Consider the following 27,118-nt stretch of genomic DNA (forward strand, 5'->3'; position numbering starts at 1 on the left):
TAGGGCCTTTGGGACCCCGTTGGTCCTTTGGGAGCTCGATGGGCCTTTGGGGGGCCCGGGGATGGCCTTTGGGGGTCTGGGTGGATCTTTGGGGGCGCCGGTGGCTCTTTGGGAGCCCGGGGGACCTTTGAGGACCGGGGGAGGGCCTTTGGGGTCCGGGGTGCCCTTTGGGGGTCCGAGGGCCCTTTGAGGACCAGAGGAGGGCCTTTGAGGGTCTGAGGAGGGCGTTTGGGGGGGGCTCTATGGGAGCTTGGGGGACCTTTGAGTACCGGGGGCTTCCTTCGGGGTTGTGGTGGGGGATTGGAACTCTTTGGGGTTGGGGTAGAGGACCTCACAACACTGTTCAAATGGAACTTGTGTATTATAACGACCACAGAGTTTCACCCTCAAATTCTCTTCTAAAACCTCTCCTAAAATCTTCTTTCAAAATGTCTCTAACTGTTTCGCCGAAATAATCCCATAAAATGGATAAAACGGTTTCGCCCAAATATTCCCTAAACGTAATTTCAGCTTGTTCCTTTTGTTTGGCATCTCTGCGCTAACGCATTTCAAATTTCTAGGAAACACTTTCCTACGTTAATCTCTTCATCTCATAAATTTTCCTAGCTAAACTATTAGGGTTTCGTTAGAATATCAATTTATCTCTCCGACTTAAAGCACCGTGAAGCCGTATTTAAAAATAGAATTTCTATCTCTTTAGACTCCCGCATAATTCCAAGATAACAAGTGATGTCAATTATAATTCCTGACACTAAAGATCAATGAAGCCCTATTTAAAAATTGAATATTAATTTTTCTCTCTGACCTAAAGAATGTTTATCCCTCAGACCTAATATTAAAGAAGCCTTAATGTTTCTTAATTCTCCCCTTCGTGAATCAATAATTTCCCCTAGCGATTATGTAAATCAAGTTCACAGGTGCTACTCTTGACAGGCCCACTTGGTTCAATAATTCCCCCATCGATTATGTAAATCAAGTTCACAGGTGCTACTCGTGACAGGACCACGTGGTTCAATAATTCCCCCATCGATTATGTAAATCACCCCTCGTGCCATTCGCACGTGGCCAAACAACAACAGATCGATTGACCTTGACACACCCACATTAGACTCGATCGATAATCCTTGAATAAATTATGTCCCGTCAGCATTAAACTAAATTGTAGATGGCAGCACGGTGTTCGTTCTGTGCTGGTACCCCCTCCTCTACTAATAAGGCAAATTTTTCCAGCGCGTAACTTTTGATGGGTAAGTATAAACTTAATGAAACTTATATATTTGAAATCACAATAAAAATTTGATATTTTTGATGTATCTGCTGGTATCAAAATTCCTTTTTTAGAGTTTCGGTTACTACTGAGCCGGGTCGCTCCTTACTTACTACAGTTCTTTACCAGGAACTGTTTGATTACAATTCTTTAAAACTCAAGTAACTACAGCTTTTAATAAAGTACTAGTTTTTTTTAAATTTGCAGGCATTGGAAAATATCAGGAATAAGTTCATTTGAGCTAATCTTTGAAGTATCGAAATAATAATTTTGTTTTTTTCAATTTCGGTATTTATTTGCAGAAGAGCATTGTTTTAAAAAGTTTTCGCTTGTTTTTTTAATATAAACCTTAAACCTTAGAGACAGATCTTTGTTTACCCTGCCCATTGAAACTAAAAAGGTCAGTATGATTTTCTATAAGGATATTATCGCTAAGTTTAAGAATTTGTACCTATAAACGAATGAAATTTATTGATTAGGTATCTTTTTTTAAATGTGCAATTTTTAGGTCTTCCTTACTAGGGGAGTAAGAGGGAAAATACAAGAGGGGGAATTTTTAAACTAATTTTAAGTATGTTCGACCATAGAGATTACTCCAGGGATGAGACCAAAAGTGCAGATTACAGGGGCGTTGCGAATACAAATTTATTTTAGGCAGTAGCTTTGAACTCAGCCATTAAATACCTCTCCACGATCTTGTGGTAGCCTGCTAGCCCAAGTAGAAAATAATTCCAACCTAACTAACTATATAATGCTCACAACCTGGTCAAAGAAATATAAACTTCAGCACACTCAAAGGAACACACTGAGTGATTCTATGATTAGAGGAAACAATGAGCGATGTAGGGAAAATAAAAGATACATAGAACATAGTAATTCTGTGAAACTTTTCATTCCGATTTCAATAATTTTCGCTTTCATCATCTTGGGTTTTAGAACAATCACATGACAAATATTTTTCATGTTTGTATATTATAGCAACCAATTTGGATTCCGCGAACTATTGGATGCTGAAAAGAATCTGAATGCGTGTGCGATCGTCATTGCAAAGGTGTTCGATTCCATTAACCATTCACACGCTGTTTTTTCTCTCTTGAGAAGTGGAATAAAACATTTTCTCGGCCGTCTCTTATGAATTGTTGCAGCAAAGCGTCCATATGGGTACAGCTAGGTTGCCAGCTTAGCAACACCATAACTGTTCGGAAAGGTGTGAAACAAGGCTACGTGCTTAGCCAAGGCCTTTCAAATGATGCCATCGGAATTATTAAAGGATTATTAAAGGCCTGTTTCACAAAATAACCCTGGGCAGCCTTTACAACACTTTTTTTTTACCTGAAATGTCTTCTTTTTAGTCCTTTTGTGAAATTTTTTCCCATTATCTAAGTGGAAGAACATTGAATCTCTATTCCTCGGTTTTTGCAAATATCTTCTCCAGTCCCTGTTTTGGACTCACGACCAGTACATTTCGAGTAGATATGACGTTTTTGATATTTCTTCAAAAATGGACAAGCTTGTGAATAGGTTTCGTACGCGTCAAGAAAATATTTTCGACTTTCCTCTTAACTGGATAGCTTAATTGTATTGTCTAATTAGCTGAGATGTTATTTTTCTTATGAGTTTTTTCTTGTTAATGTTATCGTTTTCTTTTATTTACCTGAATATTTGAACTCCTCTAAGGGTATTTCATGCTTGTAAAAAGGGTTGAAATAAATTATTCTTCATTATGGCTTTATGATCACTTACATGAGAAAATCTTTGCATGTATGTGAAGGAAATGTATGTGAAGTAGATTTTCGGCTGTACATCGCTTGATAAACATTTCTCTCCAACGTCCAGCATTATTTTGACAACATATTTGGACACCATTTACCATGGTATAGCCTTTCCATTTCCACAATAGATAATAGGAAAGTTCCCCGTGTTCGCCGCTCACAGCCCCAATGTTTTCAGGGAAGAAATTGTGACAGAAGCAGAGGAAATATATTTTTTTAGACTATATTACATTCCATGGTCTTACAGTTCCAAATCGTTTCACTGACATCTTCTCTGTAGATCTCAGACCTGAAGTTCCCTTAGAAAGTTCATAACAACCTTTTTTCATATCCCTGCAGTTGCTTCTTGCATATTTAATTGGTTTTCAAAAATGTGTATCTTTCATCAGTTCCCCTATTTGAGATACAAAAAATAATTTTTCTTTTAGTTTATTTTTCCAAGATCTTGGAACCTTATTCTTCAATAAATTTACTGCCATCAAGAGGAATTGCTTTCACAAAATTTCTAACGTGGACGCGTCCTCGTTCGCAAGGGGCGGACTAACGGTCTCGAGCTAACGCAATGTTGCTCGAGGATCTTAGACAAAGTCCACGGGAAAAAATCGGGTAAACCCCCCCCCCCCCGAACAAAAATCCTGGATACGGCCCTGCATAAAGCTTAAAAACTTCACAAGAGCAGAGTAACCAAAGAAAAGAAAAACATTCAAGATACAGACAAAAACATACATCACAGAATGTTTTTCACTGGCATTAGATTGGAAGTCCAGCATTAATCGATAAAAGCAGTTCAATTGGCTCACAATGCTTGGTTTTTCAGTTTCGGGAGCCAAATTATTTTAGAATTGAAACTAACATTTAAATTAGAAAAACACAACTTCCAATTAACAAGACCAGAACTACCGATTAATACAACCATCTACGTCAATCGGTTAACATTGGTTAGATTTTTTCAAAAAACGGGAATAAATTTCTATATTCAAGATAATTTCGAGCTTTTTGAACTAAAAGTTCACACTTAATCTTTATTACATCAATGGGGTCCTTTATTCCATAAATATATTTTAAAGGAGTATTACGAGCACTTAGCGGAAAGCCTAGTAGAAATTTAAGATACCTAAAATACACAACTTTAACTTGAGATGAAGTAGAAGATGGAAAAGTTTTCAAAATCCCTCGATGAACGAGGGAACCGAACGTCTTTCTTATCTTAACTTCCAGATGGCTTATTATTAAAAGAGGTGATAGTCTATTTACAGAAGGATATGGGACACCGAGGTATATCGCCGAATCCAATCATTACCGGAATCAGGAGAAGGAGAACCATGAGGATCATTAATCATAATATACTGTCATTTCGCCAGGTTATTATCTCGATCTTTTTTGTTTAGCTCATTTGCTAAAATCTTAAAATTTCAATCAAAACAGTCTTCGACCGACTAAGTAAAATAATGTCATCAGTATATGCCAAATAGCTAGTTTCAACTGCTAAGTAAATCAGAGAGGTTTTTAATGAAGCAAAACAATCCTTTAGACACAAATTGAAAATAGACGACAATAATATTCCCCCCCCTCCTAACTACTACTTCATCAGTAGAAATTATAGATCCCGAGGCAATGCGAACTTTAAGTCCAAAATACCACGAATCGCATGTCTGGTACTTGCTTTTTCCATGCTTTGGAACCGGCGTAATTATCCCTGTTTTAAAAGAAGTTGGCACTTGCCCAGACAAAAGAATCAGATTAAAAAAACTCAAAAGCTTAGCAAAAAGATGAAGCCGGGGTAAGTTTCAGATGATTGGAAAATATTCCGTCATGGTCTGGAGCACTTTTTATTTTTAAGACTCTTCATAGCTACACTCAGATCATAACTAGTAAGTAAAAACTGAGGATCTCGAAGTCAAAGAAGTTCATCAAGCTCTCGGACCTCTTCAGGATTATCATTACATAAAGACATTACATTTGAAAAATGGTCCACCCACATTTTCTCTGTTAAATATTGAAATAACTGGCATAATTAATTAGCATTTAAATTAAAAGAGATAATTCTTACCAATTGGCAAATGCAACTTACTTTGACACAATAGACAACCGATATCGACATAACTAATTACCAATTAAATTAGACCCAAAATGAATCCATTACCATTCTGATATATCTAATTAATATTAACACTATCGACAACAGATATTGAGGATTAATTATCGATACAATTACAACCAATGTTGACAGAATTAATCGCTAGTTAAACTAAAACCGATAATTAATACCAATGTTCAGTTGGACTAAATATTGGTATCAAATCGACCTTTACAAAAGATTCATCAACATTCGTTTATTATGATTGTAATAATTAACCAAACTTTTCTTATAATAGAAAAATAATTTTACAAGCAAGAAATGTGATTTTTTTTTGTACGAAACCCCCAAAGAAAATTGTTTTGTGCCCCCCCCCCCCAGAAAAAATCCTAGACACAGTCCAGCCAAGGTATAATACTACTTTCAGGATTTTTTAACATGGGAGAATGAAATCCCCCCATTCAGAAGTTCTCGGCCATGGTATTTGAATCGTAAAGTGCCTTTTCCGATTCAAAACCATTCTAAGGGATTTCAAGCTCTTTTGGAAATGCCAGACATTTTGCTGACGAAATTACTTTTGCTGTTAAATGCAGCCTGGAACGAAGTTTGCTGCATTTTTAATTAGAAAAATTTAGGAATTGAAGATAAATTCTAATGCTGTTGAAAGTAAAAAAAATCTAGCTTTCGCTTTACTTCTCAATTGTAAAGTCTTATATCAAGGCATCTTCACAGCAAGAAAGACTGTAGTATGATGTACATAAAACAAACTTCGATGATTCCTAACATAGACCAGTTCTTGTAAAAGTGAAATAAAAAGGGGACAAATCAGTGATGTCCAAGCTAAAGTGTTGTCCAGGTGCTGCCACAGTTTTCAGGAATTTTCGACATGGGACGATGGAAACCCCGTGTTCAGGATTTCTTTAGCATGGCATTTTCAATGGTAAACTATTCGTTTCGACTCGCCAAGATTTTAAGGGTTTTAAGTTCTTTTCCAAATTCTCGGCATTATTTTTACTGTTAAGTGTAACCTGGAAAATATCCACCACTCCTAAATCAGTTTTACACAGAAACTCTTTTAAAATTCCTTTTAAAATAAAATTTTCCATTTTCAGTTACTAAGTGCCGTGATTAATTCTTACCAGGTTGCAGGTAGCCTACCATATAACCATGATATTCAGTTACATTTTTCATGTTAAAAAGCGATAAATATCTGTTGCATAGTATTTTTGACGTGCGTCTCACGAATGAAGGAATAATTAACTATAATAGCGTGACGAGAATGACAATGCTGTATCGCTAAAGTTATTGAGACGCAAAAATTGCACAATCACAATGTTACTATGCATTCATATTACTTGGGCATAGGGAAATTAAAGCAAAAATTTGCATAAAATATTAATTTTCCCGACTGTAATAGAAGCATAGCCCAGGCAGGGTGGCCGATGTTTACCCCCTCCCCCCCCGGCGATTACCCCTCCCCGGAAAATACCCCTCCCCCCATGGAAAATAATGTTTTCCACATTTGAGAATTCTATTTGAGTTTTATTTTTTATTTCGGTAGGGGGAAGGAATTTTGGTACTTGTGTAATCATGCGCCACTCACTCAAGTTTGTGCTGTGTAAAACTCGAGAACAAACCGGTTTCTTCGTTCATCTCTTTCATCTTAGCATGAAACAAGACAGAGACAAGTGACAGAATAGATGGTATATATATAATTTGGGCTACATATTTGCACATAAGGGGGGGGGGGTAAAGTATTTGGACAGTTTAAAGTCAGAAAAAATTTCTTCTAGGTATGGCCACTAAAAATTACAGAAGAATAGCGAGGTATCTGGGAATTTTGTTTAAACAAAAAAAAAATTCAATGACCGATTTTCCAAGTATTAATTGCTATTATTAGGTTAATGTAGTGTTTCATTTAAGTGTTTTATGATGTTCGCTGGTCAAAGTTTATGTTATTTGTGCCTTTCATTTATGTTATTTTACTATGTTCATGGCCGTACATTTGGCTTTAAAATACACTTCTCTATCTATCTAATATGCAGAATAATTGTACCAAACACATTTTGCATGCAGACCCTCTACACTTTACCCCCCCCCTCTAATATGCAAATCTATAGCCCAAATTTATTTCTAAAGTAACGAAAAATCTAGTGTGTTCTCGAATTTTCCACAGCAGTAGTATTGATACAATTAAAGAGACGGGGCAGGTAGGAAATAACTGTGTACAATTAAAGAGACGGGGAAGGTAGGAAATTACTGTGTCAATTAAAGGTACGGGGGTAATAGGAAATTACTGTGTACAATTAAAGGTAGAAGACAGATAGGAAATTACTGTCTCAATCTAAGGTAGAAGACAGATAGGAAATTACTGTCTCAATCTATAATATTAATATTATTAATCTATAAAATAATATTATTATTTCTTTCGTGAAATGCAAGAGTTGGAATATTTCAGTAGTGTTTTGTTGTGCTTTTCCTTGTCACAGTTACATTCTCTTGATTTTTCAAAGTTGATTTTGAATTTCTTTCGGGAAATGCAAGAGTTGGAATATTTCTATAAAGCTATAATATTTACAACGAGGGTGTCCACCATATAGCTATAACAGTTACAAGTCAAGCGGACCGTACACCCGCCATAGAAGCAGACAGTGTCATGACCGATTCAACTACCGTGAAAATTCGTGATGTTTCTGTTCAAAGTGCGTGATGTTTCCTTTGTTTGAAAATGTGAAATTCTTTCTGTAAATTAATTAATTAATTTGTTTAATTAATTTACATAAATTAATTTATTATTAATTAATTTACATAATTACATTAATTAATTTTATTTTTTTTTAAGTTCATTTTAGAATTTTTTATTCTCTTTATAGGACAATGTTAGATCGGGAAGTCAGACGTGATAATGAATGAGTGTATATATGACATTAGTGTCACGTCGTAGTTTACCTAGTTACCGTTAAGTTACCTTGATTTTTCAATTATCTATTTGGATTTCTTTCGGTGATTTTCAAGATTGGGTAAATTTCAGTTGTGACTTGTTGTGCTCAAAAATGTCGCAGTTACATTCTCTTGATTTTTAATAGTTAATTTTGAGTATCTTTCGTGAAATACGAGAGTTAGAGTATTTCAGTAGTGTTTTGTCGTGGTTTACTTAGTCACAGTTACATTCACCTGATTTTTCAAAGTTCTATTTTGGATATCTATCGTTGAAATGCAAGAGTAGGAATATTTCAGTAGTGTTTTGTTATGGTTTACCTTGTCACAGTTACATTCTCTTGATTTTTCAAAGTTCATTTTGAATTTCTTTCGTGTAATGCAAGAGTTAGACTATTTCAGTAGTGTTTCTTCGTAGTTTACATTGTCACAGTTACATTTTCTTGATTTTTCAAAGTTGATTTTGACTTTGTTTCGTGAATTGCAAGAGTTGTAATATTGCAATAGTCTTTTATCGTGGTTTACCTTGTCCCAGTTACATTCTATTGATTTTTCAAAGTTCATTTTGGATATCTCTCATTGAAATGCAAGAGTTGGAATATTTCAGTAGTGTTTTGTTGTGGTTTAACTTGTCACAGTTACATTCTCTTGATTTTTCAAAGATCAGTGTGGATTTTTTCCCTGGAAAAACATGAGTTCGAATATTTCAGTAGTTTTTTGTTATGCTATACCATATCTCTGGTACATGTGAATGCATTTTCAATGCTCATTTTGGGTTTCTTTCGATGAAAAGCTGTAGTTTGAACATGACGCTAATGTCTTGTAGTGGTTTACCTTGTCACTGGTATATTCTATTGATCTGTTAAAGCTCAGTTTGGTTTTCTTTCGTGAAATGCAAGATTTGGAATGTATCAGTAGTGTTTTGTTGTGGTTTACCTTCTCACAGTTACATTCTCTTGATTTTTCAAAGTTGATTTTGAATTTCTTTCGTGAAATGCAAGAGTTGGAATATTTCAGTGGTTTTGGCATGGTTTACCATATCACTGTTACATGCTCTTGATTTTTCAAAATTCATTTTGAATTTCATTCTTGAAAGGCAAGAGTTGGAATATTTTAATAGTGTTTTGTCATGGTTTACATTGTCACAGTTACATTCTATTGATTTTTCAAAATTCATTTTGGATTTCATTCCTTAAAATGCAAGAGTTGGAATATTTCAGTAGTGTTTGGTCATGGTTTACCTTGTCACAGTTACATTCTCTAGATTTTTCAAAGTTCATTTTGTATTTTTACATTTTCTTGATTTTTCAAAGATCATATTGAATTTCTTTCGTTGAAATGCAAGAATTGGAATATTTCTGTAGTGTCTTGTTATGCTTTACCTTGTCACTGTTACATTCTCTTGATTTTTCAAAGTTCATTTTGGATTTCTTTTGTTGAAATGCAGGAGTTGAAATATTTCATTAGTGTCTTGTTGTGCTTTACCTTGTCACTGTTAAATTCTATTCGTTTTCCAATGTTGGTTCTTATTTTTTTTAATGAAATGAAAGAGTTGGAATATTTCAGTGGTGTTTTGGCATGGTTTACCATATCACTGTTACATGCTCTTGATTTTTCAAAGTTCATTTTGAATTTCGTCCGTGAATTGCAAGAGTTGGAATATTTCTGTTGTGTTTTATCGTGGTTTACCTTTTCACAATTACATTCTCTTGATCTTTCAAAGCTTTTTTTGAAGTTCTTTTATTAAAATGCAAGAGTTAGAATATTTCAGTATTTTCTTGCCGTGGTTTAAATTGTCACAGATAAATTCACATGATGTTTCAAAGTGAATTTTAGATTTCTTTACTTGAAATTCAAGAGTTGGAATAGTTCAGTAGTGTTTGTCATAGTTAACCTTTTCACAGTTACATTCTCATGATTTTTCAAATTTAATTGTGAATTTCTTTCATTGAAATGCAAGAGATGGAATATTTCAGTAGTATTTTGTCATCGTTTAACATATCAAAATTACATTCTCTAAATTTTTCAAAGTTCATTTTGAATTTTCTTTCGTTGAAATGCAAGAGTTGGAATATTTCAGTAGTGTTTTGTCGTGGTTTACCTTGTCATAGTTACATTCTCATGATTTTTTCAAAGTTCATTTTGAATTTCTTTCATTGAAATGCAAGAGTTGGATTATTTCAGTAGTGTTTTGTTGTGGTTTATCTTGTCACACTTACATTCTCTTGATTTTTCAATGTTCATTTTGGATTTCTTCCGTTGAAATGCAAGAGTTGGAATATTTCAGTAGTGTTTTGTTGTGATTTACCTTGTCAAGGTTAAATTCTCATGATTTTCCAAAGTTCATTTTGAATTTTTTTCGTGAAATGCAAGAGTTGGAATAATTCAGTGATGTTTTGGTTTGGTTTACCATATCAGTATCACATACTATCGATTTTTGAAAGTTCGTCTGTAATTTAGTTCGTGAAATGCAAGAGTTGGAGTATTTCAGTAGGGTTTTGTTATGGTTCACCATCTCACAATTACTTTATCTTAATTATACAAAGTTTATTTTGTATATATTTCGTTGAAATGTAAGACTTGGAACATTTCAGTAGTGTTTTGTCATGGTTTACCATATCACAGTTACATTCTACTTATTCTTAAATGTTTATTTTTAATTTCTTTCGCGAAATGCAAGAGTAGGAATATTTCAGTAGTGTCTTCTTGTTCTTTTCATTGTCAAAGTTACATTATCTGGATTTTTAAAAGCTCATTTTTTATTTATTTCGTTGAAATGCATGAATTGGAATATTTCGGTAGTGTTTTGTCATGGTTGTTCTTGCCACAGTTACATTCTCTTGATTTTTCAAAGTTCATTTTGAATTTCTTTCATTGAAATGCAAGAGTTGGATTATTTCAGTAGTGTTTTGTCGTGGTTTACCTTGTCACAGTTACATTCTCTTAATTTTTCAAAGTTCATTTTGAATATCGTTCGTTGAAATGCAAGAGTTGGAATATTTCAGTAGTGTCTTGTTGTGCTTTACCTTGTCACTGTTACATTCTCTTGATTTTTCAAAGTTCATTTTGGATTTCTTTCATTGAAATGCATGAATTGGAATATTTCAGTAGTGTTTTGTCATGGTTGTTCTTGTCACAGTTATATTTTCTCAATTTTTCTAAGTTTATTTTGAATTTCAATCGTTTAAACTTATTAGCTTTATTATTTAAATAGGGTTGGGTTGTTCTTTGCCGAGTCGGGGTTAAAGTCTCTAGTTATTTCTAAGTAACTATCTTAGTTCTTTAAGTTAGATTCAAGAGTTTGTTTATTTCAGCAATGTCTTGTATGGATATATATTTTCACACTTACATTCTCTTGATTTTGAAAAGTTCTTTTTGGATTTATTTCGTTGAAATGCAAGAGTTGGAATATTTTAGTAGTGTTTTTGACATAGTTTACCTTGTCACAGTTACATTATCTTGATTTTTCAAAGTTCATTTTGAATTTCTTTCGTGAAATGCAAGAGTTGGAATATTTCAGTAGTGTTTTGTTGTGCTTTACCTTGACACAGTTACATTCTCTTGATTTTTCAAAGTTCATTTTGGATATCTTTACTTGAAATATAACAGTTGGAATTGTTCATTAGTATTATGTTATGCTCAACTTTCTTGCACTTTTACTCTCGTCATTTTTCAAAGTTCATTTTTGGATTTCTTTCGTTGAAATGCAAGAGTTGGAATATTTCATTAGTGTTTTGTTGTGGTTTACCTTGTCACAATTACATTCTCTTAATTTTTCAAAGTTCATTTTGAATTTCTTTCGTTGAAATGCAAGAGTTGGAATATTTAAGTAGTGTTTTGTTGTGCTTTACCTTGTCACAGTTACATTCTCTTGATTTTTTCAAAGTTCTTTTTTAATTTCCTTCGTTGAAATGCAAGAGTTGGAATATTTCAGTAGTGTCTTGTCGTCTTTTCTCTTGTCAGAGTTACAGGCTGTTAATTTTTCAAAGTTTATATTGAGTTTCCTTCGTTGAAATGCGTGATTTGGAATATTTCAGCAGTGTTTTGTTGTGCTTTACCTTGTCACAGTTACATTCTCTAGATTTTTCGAATTCATTTTGAATTTCTTTCATTGAAATGCAAGAGTTGGAATATTTCAGTAGTGTTTTGTCGTGGTTTACCTTGTCATAATTACATTCTCTGTATTTTTCAAAATTCATTTTGGATTTCTTTCCTTGAAATGCAAGAGTTGGAATATTTCAGTAGTGTTTTGTCGTGGTTCACCTTGTCAGAGTTACATTCTCATGATTTTTCAAAGTTCAAATTCCACATTATTGCACAGAAATATCAAAACCATAGGTTAGGTTAGGCTATCCTACGTACGCGCGCGTAATTTCCTACCTGCCCCGTCTCTTTAATTGTATCAATACTACTCACAGTGTAAACTTGAGTGAGTGGTGCGTAATACACAAGTACCAAAATTCCTTCCCCCAACCTAAATAAAAAAATAAAACTAAAATAAAATTTTCAAAGTTGGAAAACCTTAATTTCCACGGGGGAGGGGTATTTACCGGGGCCTATTTTCCGCGGGGGGGATTTTCCGACGGGTAATTTTCCGGGGAGTATTTTCCGGGAGGGTAAACACCTAGAACCCCCTGGCAGAGGGGGGCAAGGGGTAAGGTAGGAAAATAACAACAAAAAGAGGAAAAAGAGTTTTAACGTACAAAGGACAATGACAATGAAATCTGACTGAATTTGCTAAGTGAAAGCTTGCCATAGTCATATACGTCTTTAAAAGTCAGGAAAATCGAGAATTACGTTTGTGATGATGGAGACGCATGCAGTCTTTTCAGTATTAGTAGTAATAGGTGCCAAATTAAAAGTAAATAAATATGGGTGAAAAATTAGTAGGAAATTCACTGAAAAATACGCACTAGACAGCTTACAAAGGTGCAACTTTCCTTTGAAATTGTAGTTGGGGAACTAGCATACTGTCAATTTTCGAATTTTTACGGACGAGAAACTGACAAATTTGACTAAATATTTTGTTTATTTACTACTGTGGTTCAATGTGGCAACACTGAGAAAATCTAGGACTGCCACAAATAACTTCATATTTTGAAAACACACAGAAGAAAAAATTGAGAAAACATGGGTATTCATGTATGAATAGAGCTAAAAAGGCCTAAAAACTGTGTTCATTTCAATGTTCCTGGTACTTTAAGGACTTTAGGCACTTTAGTGCTTTAGGTACTTAAGTACTTTAAAATTCTGCAACTTCGGCTCTATATGAAACTTTGTACTTAACGGAAGAGCAGGTCTGTGCTCTTTTGCAGCTGTGAGTTTGGCAAACATGTACAGTTTATATAGAAATTAATAGCTAGATAAGCCACAAACAGGGCTAGAGTTGTCTGTACGCCAAACAGATTCTAGGACTACGGCCAAGTGAGGTTAACCTGGTAAGCTACATAGCTTGCAAGTTAAGCCAAGAACATATGCAAAGAGTGGCCGGCTCTTCTGGGACATATACTCCCGTCACTCAAACGATATTTGTAAATGTTGTATCCTATCTTCCATACAATTTGCTAATTTTTGGTGCTATTTCAAAGTGGTGAAACTACCATAGAATCTATGGTAATTTCGTCCAAAACTATTTGTTCAATATCTTTCAGATATTTTTGCGGTTTTGGCTGACTGCCGTTTCGTTGGAATAGAGCTGATATTCCAATGCTCATCTATTCTTTTAAAGCAATATCCGCTCAAAATCTACTAATTACACCTTACAGGGTTTTCCAAATTGGGAGGGGGGTTGTCTCTTCTATGCTTTACAAAATAATATAAAAACAAAAAAATCGTTTCAATATATTTGTGAAAATATTTTTTTTACATCTTCATTAACAAATGAGAAAAACAACCTTGCAACCTCCCTCCCCCCTTCATTTTGTTTATTGAAATCTTTCCTCTATGTTTATCCTTGAACCATTTTGAAAAAATTCATGATCTTGCTTCGGCAAACAAAAAATTCCTGACAAATTACAATGCCCTGATAATCACTGACAATCATGAAAAAAATAACTTCAGAACTGTAGATATGGTAACAAAGACTTCTGCTGGGACGTGTCCGTACCAGATATCCATGGGACGTTAGACCATCTAGATTAGAAATATGTTAACTGTTAAGACTTCTAGTAGACATTGGGATCAACGGGTCTCTCCTAGCTCAACAAAATTTTTGTTTTATTGACACTTACCTTGAATTCGTGAATACGTAGATATTTTAATTATACAAAAGTCATAATGATACATAATTGTAATTATGTGTTATAGCTCAACAAAATTTTTATTTCATTGACACCCACCTTGAAGTCGTGCATACATAAATATTTTAATTATACAAAATTGTAATGATACAAAATTGTAATTATGTGTTATTTCTTAGCAAAAGATATAATTGACTTTGTATTACTCACCCTGATCACTAGGTTTACTTGATTCATTTGGTCACTTGTATAACTGATCCTTTGAGAAAACAATCATTCCCTCGTTCTTCCCACTTATTATTTTGATAATAAGTGCCAAGGGCTTAAGGAAAATGATTTTTTGTTTATCTCAAGACCCATTTAGGTCTATTCATGCGATTTTCAAAGACTTTTGTTGCGTTATTTAGGAATTATAAAGTTCTTAGAACAATATCGTATTTTGTCGGTGTTTCTAAGCTGAGCTGTGAAAGTAAATAATCTAAACTCCTGAGAACGCTTAACGCTGAGAACGCTGAGAACGCTGTGAAAGTAAATAATCTGAGAACGCTTTTTATTCGTAGAAACTTAATCATTAAGAGTTTTCTGATTCCCAAAGACTTCTAGATCTTCATGAGAAAGCCATGCCTTCTTAAGCTGTTTGAAGCGATGTGGTTTTAGCTGATTTTTAGCCGATTTTTTACCCACGTTTCTTTTTTTAAATTGGCGCCCACTGCAGCCAAAACTGCATATTGAAGCCTTTTTTTGTGTCAAAAATTGTTTTTTTATCAAAAAATTTAATTCCTAATTTTTACTAGTTTTAAAATGTGTTTGGTTGTTTCTGGTTTCATTTGCACAATTATAGCAATCATATATATATAGCAATATATATAGCAAGGACAATATATAGCAATTGTCCTTGGTAATGATGATTCTCTCTTTATTTATTTAGACAAAAATTAAATAAACTGATGATGCCAGACGCACCACTACATTTCGTTGTGCAATAAAGGTATATTTTATTTGGGATTTAGATTATGCTGTAATACGAATAAAACTTTTTTTGTTGAAACTTGTTCATTTAGTTCATGTATATTTATTTATATTTAAAATTATTTTATTTAATTGGCTCGTATTTGTATTTCTGTTCATTTGTACTACATATATGATTATATTTACATTTGAGCAACGAGGCCGAATTCTGAAAATTTAGGAGTAAGAGCAAGGATTTTATTCAATTTAATTCAATAGGATACAAAAATTTTCAGTTTTGAAGTCAAGGGGGTGGGCATTATTTTATAAATGAAAACTGCCATCTAAAAGTATTTTTTTTTAATTGGGATAGATGACTATGATCATTTCGATTTTTAAAGGAGGATACAAAAGGTAATTTTAAAATCTAGAGGTGGTATTTTGTTTCACTTACTTTCTTTTTTTAGACGGAAAAACTAAAAAAGGTGCTTTTACGGAATCTAGGAGGGGCACTTTAATTATTCCAAATTTTTAAATGAACTAAAACATATTTTTAAAATTTATATAGAGAGATAGTCCCATCTGGGTTGGTGCTCTCAACTCTCCCGAATGTAAGCTTAAGTAATTTTAGTAGCTCTGATAAATGGTAGTGGCGTCGAAAATTTGCAGAAGGAGTAACAATGAAACCAGTAACAATGTAACCAGTAACAGGAACAGTAACCAGTAACAATGAAATTAAAGAATATAATGCAGATACGATATAATGCAAATAATATAGAGTTTCTAATTTATAAAAATCCTTATCCCCCAAAAAAGTATTGTGACATAATCGAGGAAGGATTTCCACTGCTCATTTTGTTGACGATTCATGTGTACAGAGTACAGAATTCAGACGCTCTATTTGAGTGGAAAGACACACCATCACCTCCTCATCACCTCCTCCTCTCCTTAAATCAATCCTCTCCTCTCCTTAAATCATCACCTCCTCCTCTCCATTAGAGTGGTTATTTAAAAAAAAAAAAAAATAGAAAACACGTAAAGAAATATCCGCTTCATAACTATTGCTATGCCTTAAAAAAGTGGCTATTCTTGGAGATTATCCAGTTGAACCATACTCCCTAAAATCAAAAGATTTTTGCTATTTCTTCTAGAATTTTCCTATATTTACAAATTTCCCCACCCACCCACACGTAATTTTTAGTGTATTCACCTGCATAGCCTTCCTTTTTAACTTAAATTACGAGATACTGGAAGCAGGAGTGATCATTTCCGCTGCTCAAAAGAACCCAACAGGAATGGTTTGTCGAAGACGCACTTGGTAAGCAAAAAATCAAAATTTTTAAGTGGAAATATATATATATATATATATATATATATATATATATATATATATATATATATATATATATATATATATATATATATATATATATATATATATATATATATATATATATATATATATATATATATATATATATATATATATATATATATATATATATATATATATATATATATATATATATATATGTATATGTAATATATTTTCGAAACGACAACGAAAATCCTCGGACCTAATTTGATTTCTCTGGTAACGACTACTGACCGACCCCGGACACGATTTTTAACAGTGAATGAACCTTTTCGTCTTGCAATTTGGAATGTCAGGACTGTTAATCCTGACACACAACCAGGTCGTCTAGAGGGCGTAATTAGAATTCTTCAATCATATGAGACTGAAATAGCAGCTATTTCTGAAGCCAGGCTTACTGGCGCTGGTTCAATATATGTTGACAACTATGAAGTGTTCTTCTCAGGTAAAGAGAAGAGACACGAAGCCAGAGCTGCCCTAGTTGTCAGTAAACAAGCAAAGAGATCGATGTTAAAATTTGTACCTATGAATGAAAGATTTCTTAATTTTGAAAGCTCCCAGTCTAAGCTTACTGTCGTTGCAGCCTATGCCCCCATAAACGATTCAGGTGGGGACACCAAGGACAGTTTTTATAGTGATTTGAACGACATACTCAATACAGTACCTGAGCACGATGTATTAGTTGTGTGTGGCGATTTTAATGCCAAAGTTGGTAGTGATAACAGCTTTGCGCCTGATTTGCTAGGCCACCATGGCCTGGGTGTTATCAATGCTAATGGAGTGCATTTGGTGGATATGTGCGCCAGCCGAAGCCTTATAGTAGGTGGATCGTGGTTCCCCTACCGTGAAGTACACAAATATACTTGGACTTCTCCTGACGGTGTTACAAGAAGCGTTGACCAAATATTTGGTCAAGAAGATTGACCAAATATTGGTGAAAAATCGTCATAGATGATCACTGGAGGATGTGCGCACTTACCGTGGCGCAGATACATACTCTGACCACCAACTGGTGATTGCCAGTTTCAAACTCAAGCTGAAGACCGTGAAGAAATGTAAAAACCCTATCAAGTCCTTTGACGTCCGGAAGCTCCAGGACAAGAGTATTCGACGAGCGTACTGCGTGGTTCTTGCTAAAAGGCTTGTAAGTCTTTCATTTGAAGACACGACTACAACAGTAGACAAGAGATGGGAGTTTATTGTAAATTTTTTGCGGGGTCCCGCCGAAGAAAACACAGGGTATGCACAAAAGAAAAGTGAGCAGTGGATCAGTGACAAATCTTGGAAACTTATGAATTATCGGAAAGAAGCCAAAGTCATGCTGGAATCATGAGAAAATGAGTCCACTGTCGAGTACAAACATTTCTTGAAATATAAATATAATGAAGGCCACAAGGCCGTAAAGCGGTCTACCAGAACTAACAAATGGTTCTTTCTTGAGACCAAGGCGGCAGAAGCAGAAGCAGCCGCCAGTAATGGTGACAGTCGGGCAGTCTATCATATCACAAAGGAAATAATTGGGGATTTTAGAAAGTCGACACCTGTGATTGAAAGTAAGGCTGGCCAACTTCTCACAAAAAAGGAAGACATTGATAGGAGATGGAAGGAATACTTCAATGAGGTACTAAACTTTCCACCGCCTACAAACCCTGTATCCCCTCTGGCTGAGCTACCGTTCCTCTAACTTGAAATAAGCGAAGAACCTATAAGCCTGCTTGAAGTCATGACAGTATTGCATAAGATTAAGTATGGCAAAGCTGCAGGAGTTGATGGCTTACGGCATGAAATCTTGAAGTATGGAGCTGAAGTCATTGCCGAGCCCCTTCACGAGGTTATTTTTCAGATGGGAAACTGAAAATATTCCCACTGATTAGAAAAAAGGGGTTATCGTCAAGCTCTTTAAGAAAGGCAGAACAACCGACTGTACTAGCTAGCGAGGTATCACTCTGCAGTCTGTAGGGAGTAAAATTTTTCTGCCAAGTACTACTGAACCCTATTCAGTCAAAAGTCAATGCAATATTAAGAGCTGAGCAATATGGGTTTCGACCAGGAAGATCGTGCGCTGATTTGATATTCAGTTTGAGGGTACTCATAGAAGAAGCAAACGAATGGCAGACTGAGATTATTGTTGCCTTCATTGACTTTTTGAAAGCGTTTGATACGGTCCACTGAGACTCACTATGGAAATTACTTCGGTATTATGGATTGCCCGACAAGATTGTTTATTGGATTGTCAAGCTCTATGATGATCAGTTATATGCTGTACGGATTGATGATGGGGACCCTACCGAATGGTTCAGTGTGAAGTCTGGTGTCCGCCAAGGATGTATCCTCTCCCCAGTGTTATTTGCTATTCTCATCGACTACGTACTTCGAAAATGTAACTTCAAAGGTGGAATTCAGCTGAACCTAAACCGCACATTCTATGACGGCAATTTTGCTGATGAAAAACCCTCCTATCTCATTTAAGAGAGGAGCTACAGAATAATATAGCTGTACTCTCCAGTATGGCTGGGCGAGTTGATCTGTCAATCAGTACACGGAAAGCAAAAGTCATGCGAAACAGCGTCAATACCCTAAATGCCTCACCGCTTGAAATCGGATATGATGTACTAGAGGAGGTTGAAGAGTATAAGTACCTTGGTAGTGTCATTAAATATGATGATAGCCTTGAGCGGGAAATTACCACACGGACTACATGCGCAGGAAGCGCCTTTAATAAACTAAGAAATGCGTGGAAGAATCCAGCATACTCCCTACAGCTCAAGCTTCGGCTTTTCAATAGTAACGTCCTCTCCGTACTAATGCACGGCTGCGAATCTTGGGCGTTGACTAAGCAGCTGGAAAAGCGAATCGAGGGTTTTGACAACATCTGTCTTCGGCGTAATGTGGCAATTTATCAATTCGGCGTTGATAATGTGGAAGATGGTTGGAATAATTTTAGAAAAATAATTTGTGAAGTTGCTGAAGGTGTATTAGGGAAGAAAGCTAGAACTGCAGCTAAGAATATTAGTGAAAAAGCTTTATGTTTAATAAAAGGAGAAAGGACTTGTACAAGAATTATGTGAGTGATAGATCGTATGAAAACAAAAGAAATGTAAAGAAAGTGGACAAAGGATCAAAATATAGACAAAGGAGGTGTGAAGTGAAGGCCATGGATGAAATTGCCGAGGATGTGGATAATGTAGTTAGACGACATAATAGTAAAATATTGTACTGGCATATTAACAAATTGAGAGGGAGTAGTCAATCCGGACTTGTCCCAGTTAAAGATAGGAATGGGGTCGCAATTAGCGATAAGGAAAAAACTAAAGAGAGATGGGCCGAACATTTTGAGAACTTGCTTAACCGAGATAGAGTTGCAGGAAAAAATATAGAGGAAAATCAAAAAGTTTGTGATACTTTGGATGTGAAGGAAGATTTGTTTTGTGAGGAGGAATTAGCAACAGTACTAAAAGGATTAAAGAATAATAAGGCTCCAGGTGCTGGTAGGGTGGTAAATGAGTTTCTTAAATATGGTGGCTCTGAGGTCAGAAATAAGTTATTGAAGACTATGAATATGATTTATGAAAAAGGGGAAGTACCTAACGATATTAGGAAAACCTTAATTAAGCCACTTTATAAGAATGGTGATGAAAGTGAGTGTGGTAATTATCTAGGCATTAGTCTCGTCTCTGTAGGTAGTAAATTACTTAGTAATATGATACTTTTTAGACTGAGAGATGCTGTAGACAAAGTTTTAAGAGAAGAGCCGTGCGGTTTTAGAAAAGGTAGGGGATGTGTCCACAAAATTTTCACTCTTAGGCTAATAATTGAGAAGTGCCTGAGTTTTCAAACACCTTTGGTCTTCAGTTTTATAGATTATGAGCAAGCGTTCAATTCTGTTCATAGAAGAGGTTTAGTAAAGGTTTTATCCTTGTATGATATACCAGACAAATACATTAAAGTGATTAGTGCTATGTAAGAGAATAACACTGCTGCAGTTAAGGTAGGAAATGAGGTTAGCAGCTGGTTTTGTAATAAATCAGGAGTTAAGCAGTGCTGTGTTCTATCCCCCTTTATATGGATTATTTTGATGGACATTGTTTTAAAGAGCACAGGAAAGGCAATGGGAGACCACGGAATCAAATGGGAAGGAAAAAGTCTCCTGGACTTGGATTATGCTGATGATTTAAGCATCCTAGATGAAAGTGTGAGCAAAATGAACGAAGTTTTGGAGGCTCTTCTTCACACCTGGAAAGGCTATTCTTCTTAAAATAAATAAATGCGAAGAAGCGCTGGATTAACTTTTGTTGGTCGGAATTATTTTATTTTGAATCAAATAGTTTATTCATTTTTCTGCCCGCTAAGTAATCAAATATTCGAGAAATTTATTGACATATCAACCCACCAGGGAAGGGGGATTAGGAGGTTTGACCCCCTCCCCCTCCTCCAAAATTTTTGTCCGACTCGTAAAAAATGTAACAAAAATGAACATAAACAAATTTTTTATGTGTTTTAAAGATTTGTATGTACCTCTCCCCCCCCCCGAAAAAAAATCATTTTGTAACCCCCCCCTCCCCAGGTACCCCTGTAGGTACCAATGTTCTGATTCAGCCGGCGGTGCTTTTGTGCGATTGAGGACAAATCATCCAACGCTCCTCCTGTTTTCCCCCAGATTTTATCCAGGTACCCATTTAGAACTGGGTCAAGAGCAGGGGTGAGGACACAGGGTTGTGAGTCTTATGGGCACAGGTTCGCTATACATAAGCAAAAAAACATACCTTCAACATCTAAACTAGAATTGGCGCTTTTGAAGTCATCAAGTTCTGAATTGCACGTCTTGTAGATGGACTTGTGAGTATCTGAAAGCTCTACTAGAGAAGGCCTTCTTCTGCAAGTAGTGTCATCCACATTGCTTCTTGACACTTCTCTTTCTGCAGATTCAACACGGAATTTATCCACATTTTCATTAGATGTCAGATAAGGCCATAGTTCTTGTCTAACTTCATTTTGAATTCCGCTATCTTTAGTTGTACATTTCCTTGTTATATCCTTTGAGACCGCAGATTTTTTCGGAATCATTGCAACGACAACCGGACATGAGTTTTTATTTGGTACACCTGCCTTTTCAGTTTCTGTAAAATACTGCTTCTTATATGATGTTTCTGAAGCTGCTTCATTATTTATAGGCTTAACCTGACTTCTTCTAATGAGTAGCTGCGAATTTTCAGGATTTTGAAGGGGTCTATACACATCGCAATAGCCGAGATACGATTTGTTAAGTTCCCTTAGAATGTTGTCTTCTTCATATTGTTTCAAAGGACAATCGCTGTAATCTTCTGCGTCAATACAAACGGTAACGATGTTGTGGTGTCCCTAAAAAAACAAAATACAGTTTTTGAGTTTATTTGTTCCTGCGCAAAAGAATTGAGTGGAAAATAAATTAATCTCAATTACTGATTATTATTTATATTTTGTGCACCATCAAATGGAAATTACACCTTCTCTAGATAGTTGGTGGCATGTGTTTTTAGCTTATTTGGTGATTACCACTCCCGCTTCTTTTTTTAAAAATTTGGTGCCCGCTGCTACCAATAATGTTATTACTGCAAATGCATGGACTGCAGAAAACAATGCATGAACTCGTCATATAGGGGGGACATGTGATTATTTTTATTGAAAGCAGATAGGTTATTACCGATGGTAAATTTCTAGCTAAGGTTATTGCGTTATCCAAAACAAAGGCTAGACAGAGCCGCATATGACGAATTGTTAAAGCTAAAAATAAAATCAATGTGGCCATTCCAGATAAAAAAAATACCATTAGATGAAAGCGGGGGGGGTGAAAGGATGATTTTCTTAGAGATTTAAGGACTAGGCTAGAAGACCAACAAATTCAACACTGGTGTGCTGGCACAAGTGCTTCGACTAGTCTATTTTTCCATTAAAGTGTCAAAGAGAGTTTGGTGAAGAATATTATCTCCAGTCAAATTTACCAATTAAATATATTAGAATTTGGATACATGTGTGAGCTAATTATCTACCCCTTTTAACTAATTAGGGGATATTAATTTTCCGAATAGATTACAAATTTGCCCACTATGCGATATTCTGTGGGATGGATTGTGATATTTTCTTTTTAGGTGCAATGGAAGGGCAAATTTACGGGGAAACTTTTTTAACAGTGGAAATAATGAGCTGCTACTGAGTATCTACTATATTTAAACCCATAAAGGGTTTAAAGGCTATAAAATATATATTTACATATATATATATATATATATATATATATATATATATATATATATATATATATATATATATATATATATATATATATATATATATATATATATATATATATATATATATATATATACCCAAAACCAAAAAAAGCTTGAAGAAATATTTTTGTCGCCCAAAGATAAAAGGGCTTGCTCATTACTGTCAGTCTCCATGAAAGAGGAAAATTTCCTAGTTATGTAACTTTGAAGCCTGCTAGTGCCAGGAGGTGACGAAATTCTCAAATTTGGGAAATTTCCAATAATTAAGAAATTCGAAAAAATTATATATAAAAACGTAGAAATTTCAAATTTGCTGTAGAAATCTTCAAATTACTTTGGTAAAACACTCTTGCCAACACTGTCTAAAAATTTTTTCACTAATTTAGGCCCTTTTTGCGGTAGGTAGTAAGGACTTAAGTTTGCCACCATACTTATATAAGTCAATATCCTTTTGATATGGACTAAGATGATATAGTAAACTTCTTTAAGATGATATAGTCAAAGCTCTAAATTCTAATATTTCTACTGTTTCATTTAATTCCTCGCTAGGGAACCATATTTTTGAAAATCCTAGTCAAAATATTCTGTCCGATAAATCTACCGTTATTAGCATTGACCTAGGCAAAAAGCAGATAGCCTGAGAATCAATTAAAATCAGACTTGAAATTAATAATGACATTTCCTTAAATAGGGACTTGGGGGAATATACACTAAATGCTCTATACACAAATGTAATTAAAAATAATCTTACAAAATATTTTAAAAAACCAATAGACATTAACACAGAACCGGTCACAAAAATACCTTTGAGGTTAGCTGCCAAAAAGGCTGGATTGACAATAAGAAAGTATTTTTAAAAAATTTTTCTTTCATCTCATTGAATCGCCTTGTTTTAACTCACTTTTTATCAGTCCTGGTTGAACTTCGCTGAAGTAAGGATGCTAGCACTTCTTTGAAATTTTTTTAATTTTTTGTTTTATTGGTCACATGTTGTTGTGAGTCTTTTATCTTTTGTATATTTTTGTCTTGCTGAGGACGGCCCTTGGACATAGGGCTGAAAAATTCTTTCAAATTATCTCCACTGTCTTGCAAAAAGATTTCCCTATTATTCTTCGTGCTTTTGTTGTTTGATATCCTTTTCTCCGTTGCGCCATTGTACTCTCCCACGTATGGTTAAAGCGGATCAGAATCATTTCATAGACAGGAAGAAGAAGGGGTGTATGCCCTATCAATCACCATTCCATGCTCGATTTCCCCAGATATGCCCCGTAGGTTTCATGTCAATCGGGGAAAAAAATTGTCTTTCTGCAAGAAAATTTTGAAGCGGTCTGGTATAAAATGAGCCAGTATGCCACTTTGTGTCACCAATAGTTGAGATAAAAAACCCTTGTCTTTTGTCGCTTCAAATAAGGTGAAAACACCTACCTCTTCCAAAGTGGTTGACAGGAAGGGTTTTTAGAAGGAGCATGGGCCCCTATTGTCCCTCAAATTTTACAGATTGAGAATCTTTGCACGATTCCAGCTCAGAAAGGTAACATAGGTATATCTTTCTACTAACAAAGTTTGGTGGTTGGGGTGAGGGCATAATTTGACAGATAAAAGACTCAGGAGAGCTCTACGATTAGACCTTCAGGATAGTCCTACGATTAGACAGAGTGAAAACCTTTGCATGATTTCAAATAAAAAAGGTAAAACACTGTTAATTTTGTGCTAAACATTTAAAATTGGATGCCGTTCATATTACTTTTTCAATAAACAGATCGAAGGCACTGACATGATTCTGCATAAAGCAAAATACAACAAACCTACAAATTTTCGTGAAATTCAGATGTAGGAGCAATAGGGGCACTAAACATCAACTTAGTGCCTTTGTTGCTGATTTATTAATGGTATCAAAAGCGTTGGCATCAACTCTACGCTTTTGATACCATTAATAAAAAAATTCTTGCGTCATTTTCTTTCAAACTGAATATTTGGAAATGAGAGGTAAATGGCGCTATCGCAGGAACCCCACGTCAAATTTGCTTCTCTAATCATATTAAATAAAAAAAAAGTTTTTTTAACTGAAAGTAAGGAACGACGTTTAAACTTAAAACGAACAGAAATTATTCCGTATATGAAAGGGGCTGTCCCCTCCTCCGCGCCTCGCTCTTTACGCTAAAGTTTTTCATTGTTTACCAAATAGAGTTGTGAGAAAGTCAAAATTTAGCGTAAAGAGTGAGGCGTTGAGGAGGGGACAGCCCCTTTCATATACGGAACAATTTCTGTTCGTTTTAAGTTTTAACGTCGTTCCTTACTTTCAGCTAAAAAAAACTTGTTTTTTTTATTTAATTTTTGAACGTTTTTGAATTTATGTAGGTTTTGAATTTGGCTCACTGTACATGAATAATTAAAACAAAAATTGCATACTGTATTAATTTCACTTTTATTTGGGTAAATGGTTTTTTCGAAACTTGTTTAATTTTATTTACGAACGTTTTTATTAGTAATAAATTTACGTAACTTCCGAATTAACTTACGTAACGAACTTCTATATTCCTATATTTTTAATACGTATATTAGAGGGTCCACCCCCTAGTCAATTCCTTGCTCTTTAAGCTAAATTTCGAATTTTGTTCCAATTCTTTAAAAATGATCCCTTAATCACAAATGCCGTTAATTAGAATAAATAGCTCTTATGAAAGTACTAAATAATCTTTGGCTTAAAGGGCGATGTATTGACTAGGGGGTGAACCCAATCATATACGTAATGTTTTCTGTCGTTTTAAGTTTTTATGTTGCTCCTTACTTTCAGTTGAAAAACTGGTTTCATATATATATATATATATATATATATATATATATATATATATATATATATATATATATATATATATATATATATATATATATATATATATATATATATATATATATATATATATATATATATATATATATATATATATATATATATATATATATATATATATATATATATATATATATATATATATATATATATATATATATATATATATATATAATTTCTGATCTTTTTTTAAATAATCCTGGGAAATCCGGCGACAGCTTCATAGCAATGTCCCTTCCCCCATGAAAACTTGCTTCATGGAAAGATCCTCCCACATAACCCCCGACCCCTTCACCCACAACCCGAAGAAATCCCCCTGAAAACGTCTGTATACTTCCCAATAACCAATACCATATGTTAACATTGGGTAAAGTTCATAACTTTCAGCCCTCCCCCCGAGACTTCGGGGGATTAAATCATCCTAAAAGACATAGTTATCATATTTTCGACCATGCTGAACAAAAGGCTATCTCAAAATTTTAATCGGGTGACTTTGGAAAAAAATGAGCGTGGGAGGGGGTCTAGTTGCCCTCTATTTTTTTGGTCACTTAAAAAGGGCGCTAGAACTTTTAATTTCCGTTCCAATGAGCCCTCCTACGATATTCTAGGACCGCTGAGTCGATACAATCACCCCTGGGAAAAAAAACAAATAAACACGCATCCGTGATCTTTCTTCTGGCAAAAAATGCAAAATTCCCCATTTTCGTAGATAGGAGCTTGAAGCCTCTGCAGTAGGGTTCTCTGATATGCTGAATATGATGGTGTGATTTTCATTAAGGTTCTATAACTTTTAGGGGGTCTTTCCCCCTTTTTCGAAAATCAGCCAAATTTTCTCAGGCGCTGAACTTTTGATAGGTAGGACTAAACTTGATGAAACTTATATATTTAAAATCAGCATTAAAATCTGATTCTGTCGAAGAGCTCGTTTGAAATCAAATTTTTACATCTGTATGCTTAGCATAAATTGTTTTTTGACAGGGCAAGTACCGATGAAGGCTTCACTGCTATGCTGTCCATTAAAATATGTGACACAGATCTAAAACCACACAAGATTCATATCCCCCTTTGCACACGCGCAATGACAATTGTTTCCGATGTACACATCATGATGATCTTATGGCAACTGAGCTAAGATTCTGACGTGTATGCTCAGGGTCTATATGCGCGGTATGAAATGTTTGTCATGTTTGGAAAAAGAAGTCGCTGCTGGTATATATATATCCGTATACTGTGACAGGGCCAACTGAAAATAGCTTATGGCACCAAAAGTTTACTCTTGTGTCGAATGCCATTGAAAGTTTCGTGGCCAAACATCCTTAACCGGATGATTAAAGAAAATACTATGCATGTTTATCTTATCAGTGAAGGTAAAGTAATAAAATACAT

At 34.8% G+C, this 27,118-nt stretch overlaps 1 protein-coding gene across 7 annotated transcripts in view; it reads right to left on the bottom strand.

Annotated features, from left to right (window-relative positions):
* Positions 1–27,118, bottom strand: part of LOC148940424 (uncharacterized) — a 215,424-nt gene that overhangs the window by 74,367 nt on the left and 113,939 nt on the right. For all 7 annotated transcript variants that reach the window (XM_089105472.1, XM_089105468.1, XM_089105465.1 and 4 more), the window contains one exon: positions 21,379–21,973. In XM_089105472.1, the coding sequence (XP_088961598.1) occupies positions 21,379–21,973 (595 nt within the window). The remainder of the gene's footprint in view (positions 1–21,378; positions 21,974–27,118) is intronic.

The sequence above is a fragment of the Artemia sp. Qi Xiang Cuo genome, chromosome 19 (assembly GCF_049724085.1).
Source record: "Artemia sp. Qi Xiang Cuo chromosome 19, ASM4972408v1, whole genome shotgun sequence".
NCBI classification, from domain to species: domain Eukaryota; kingdom Metazoa; phylum Arthropoda; class Branchiopoda; order Anostraca; family Artemiidae; genus Artemia; species Artemia sp. Qi Xiang Cuo.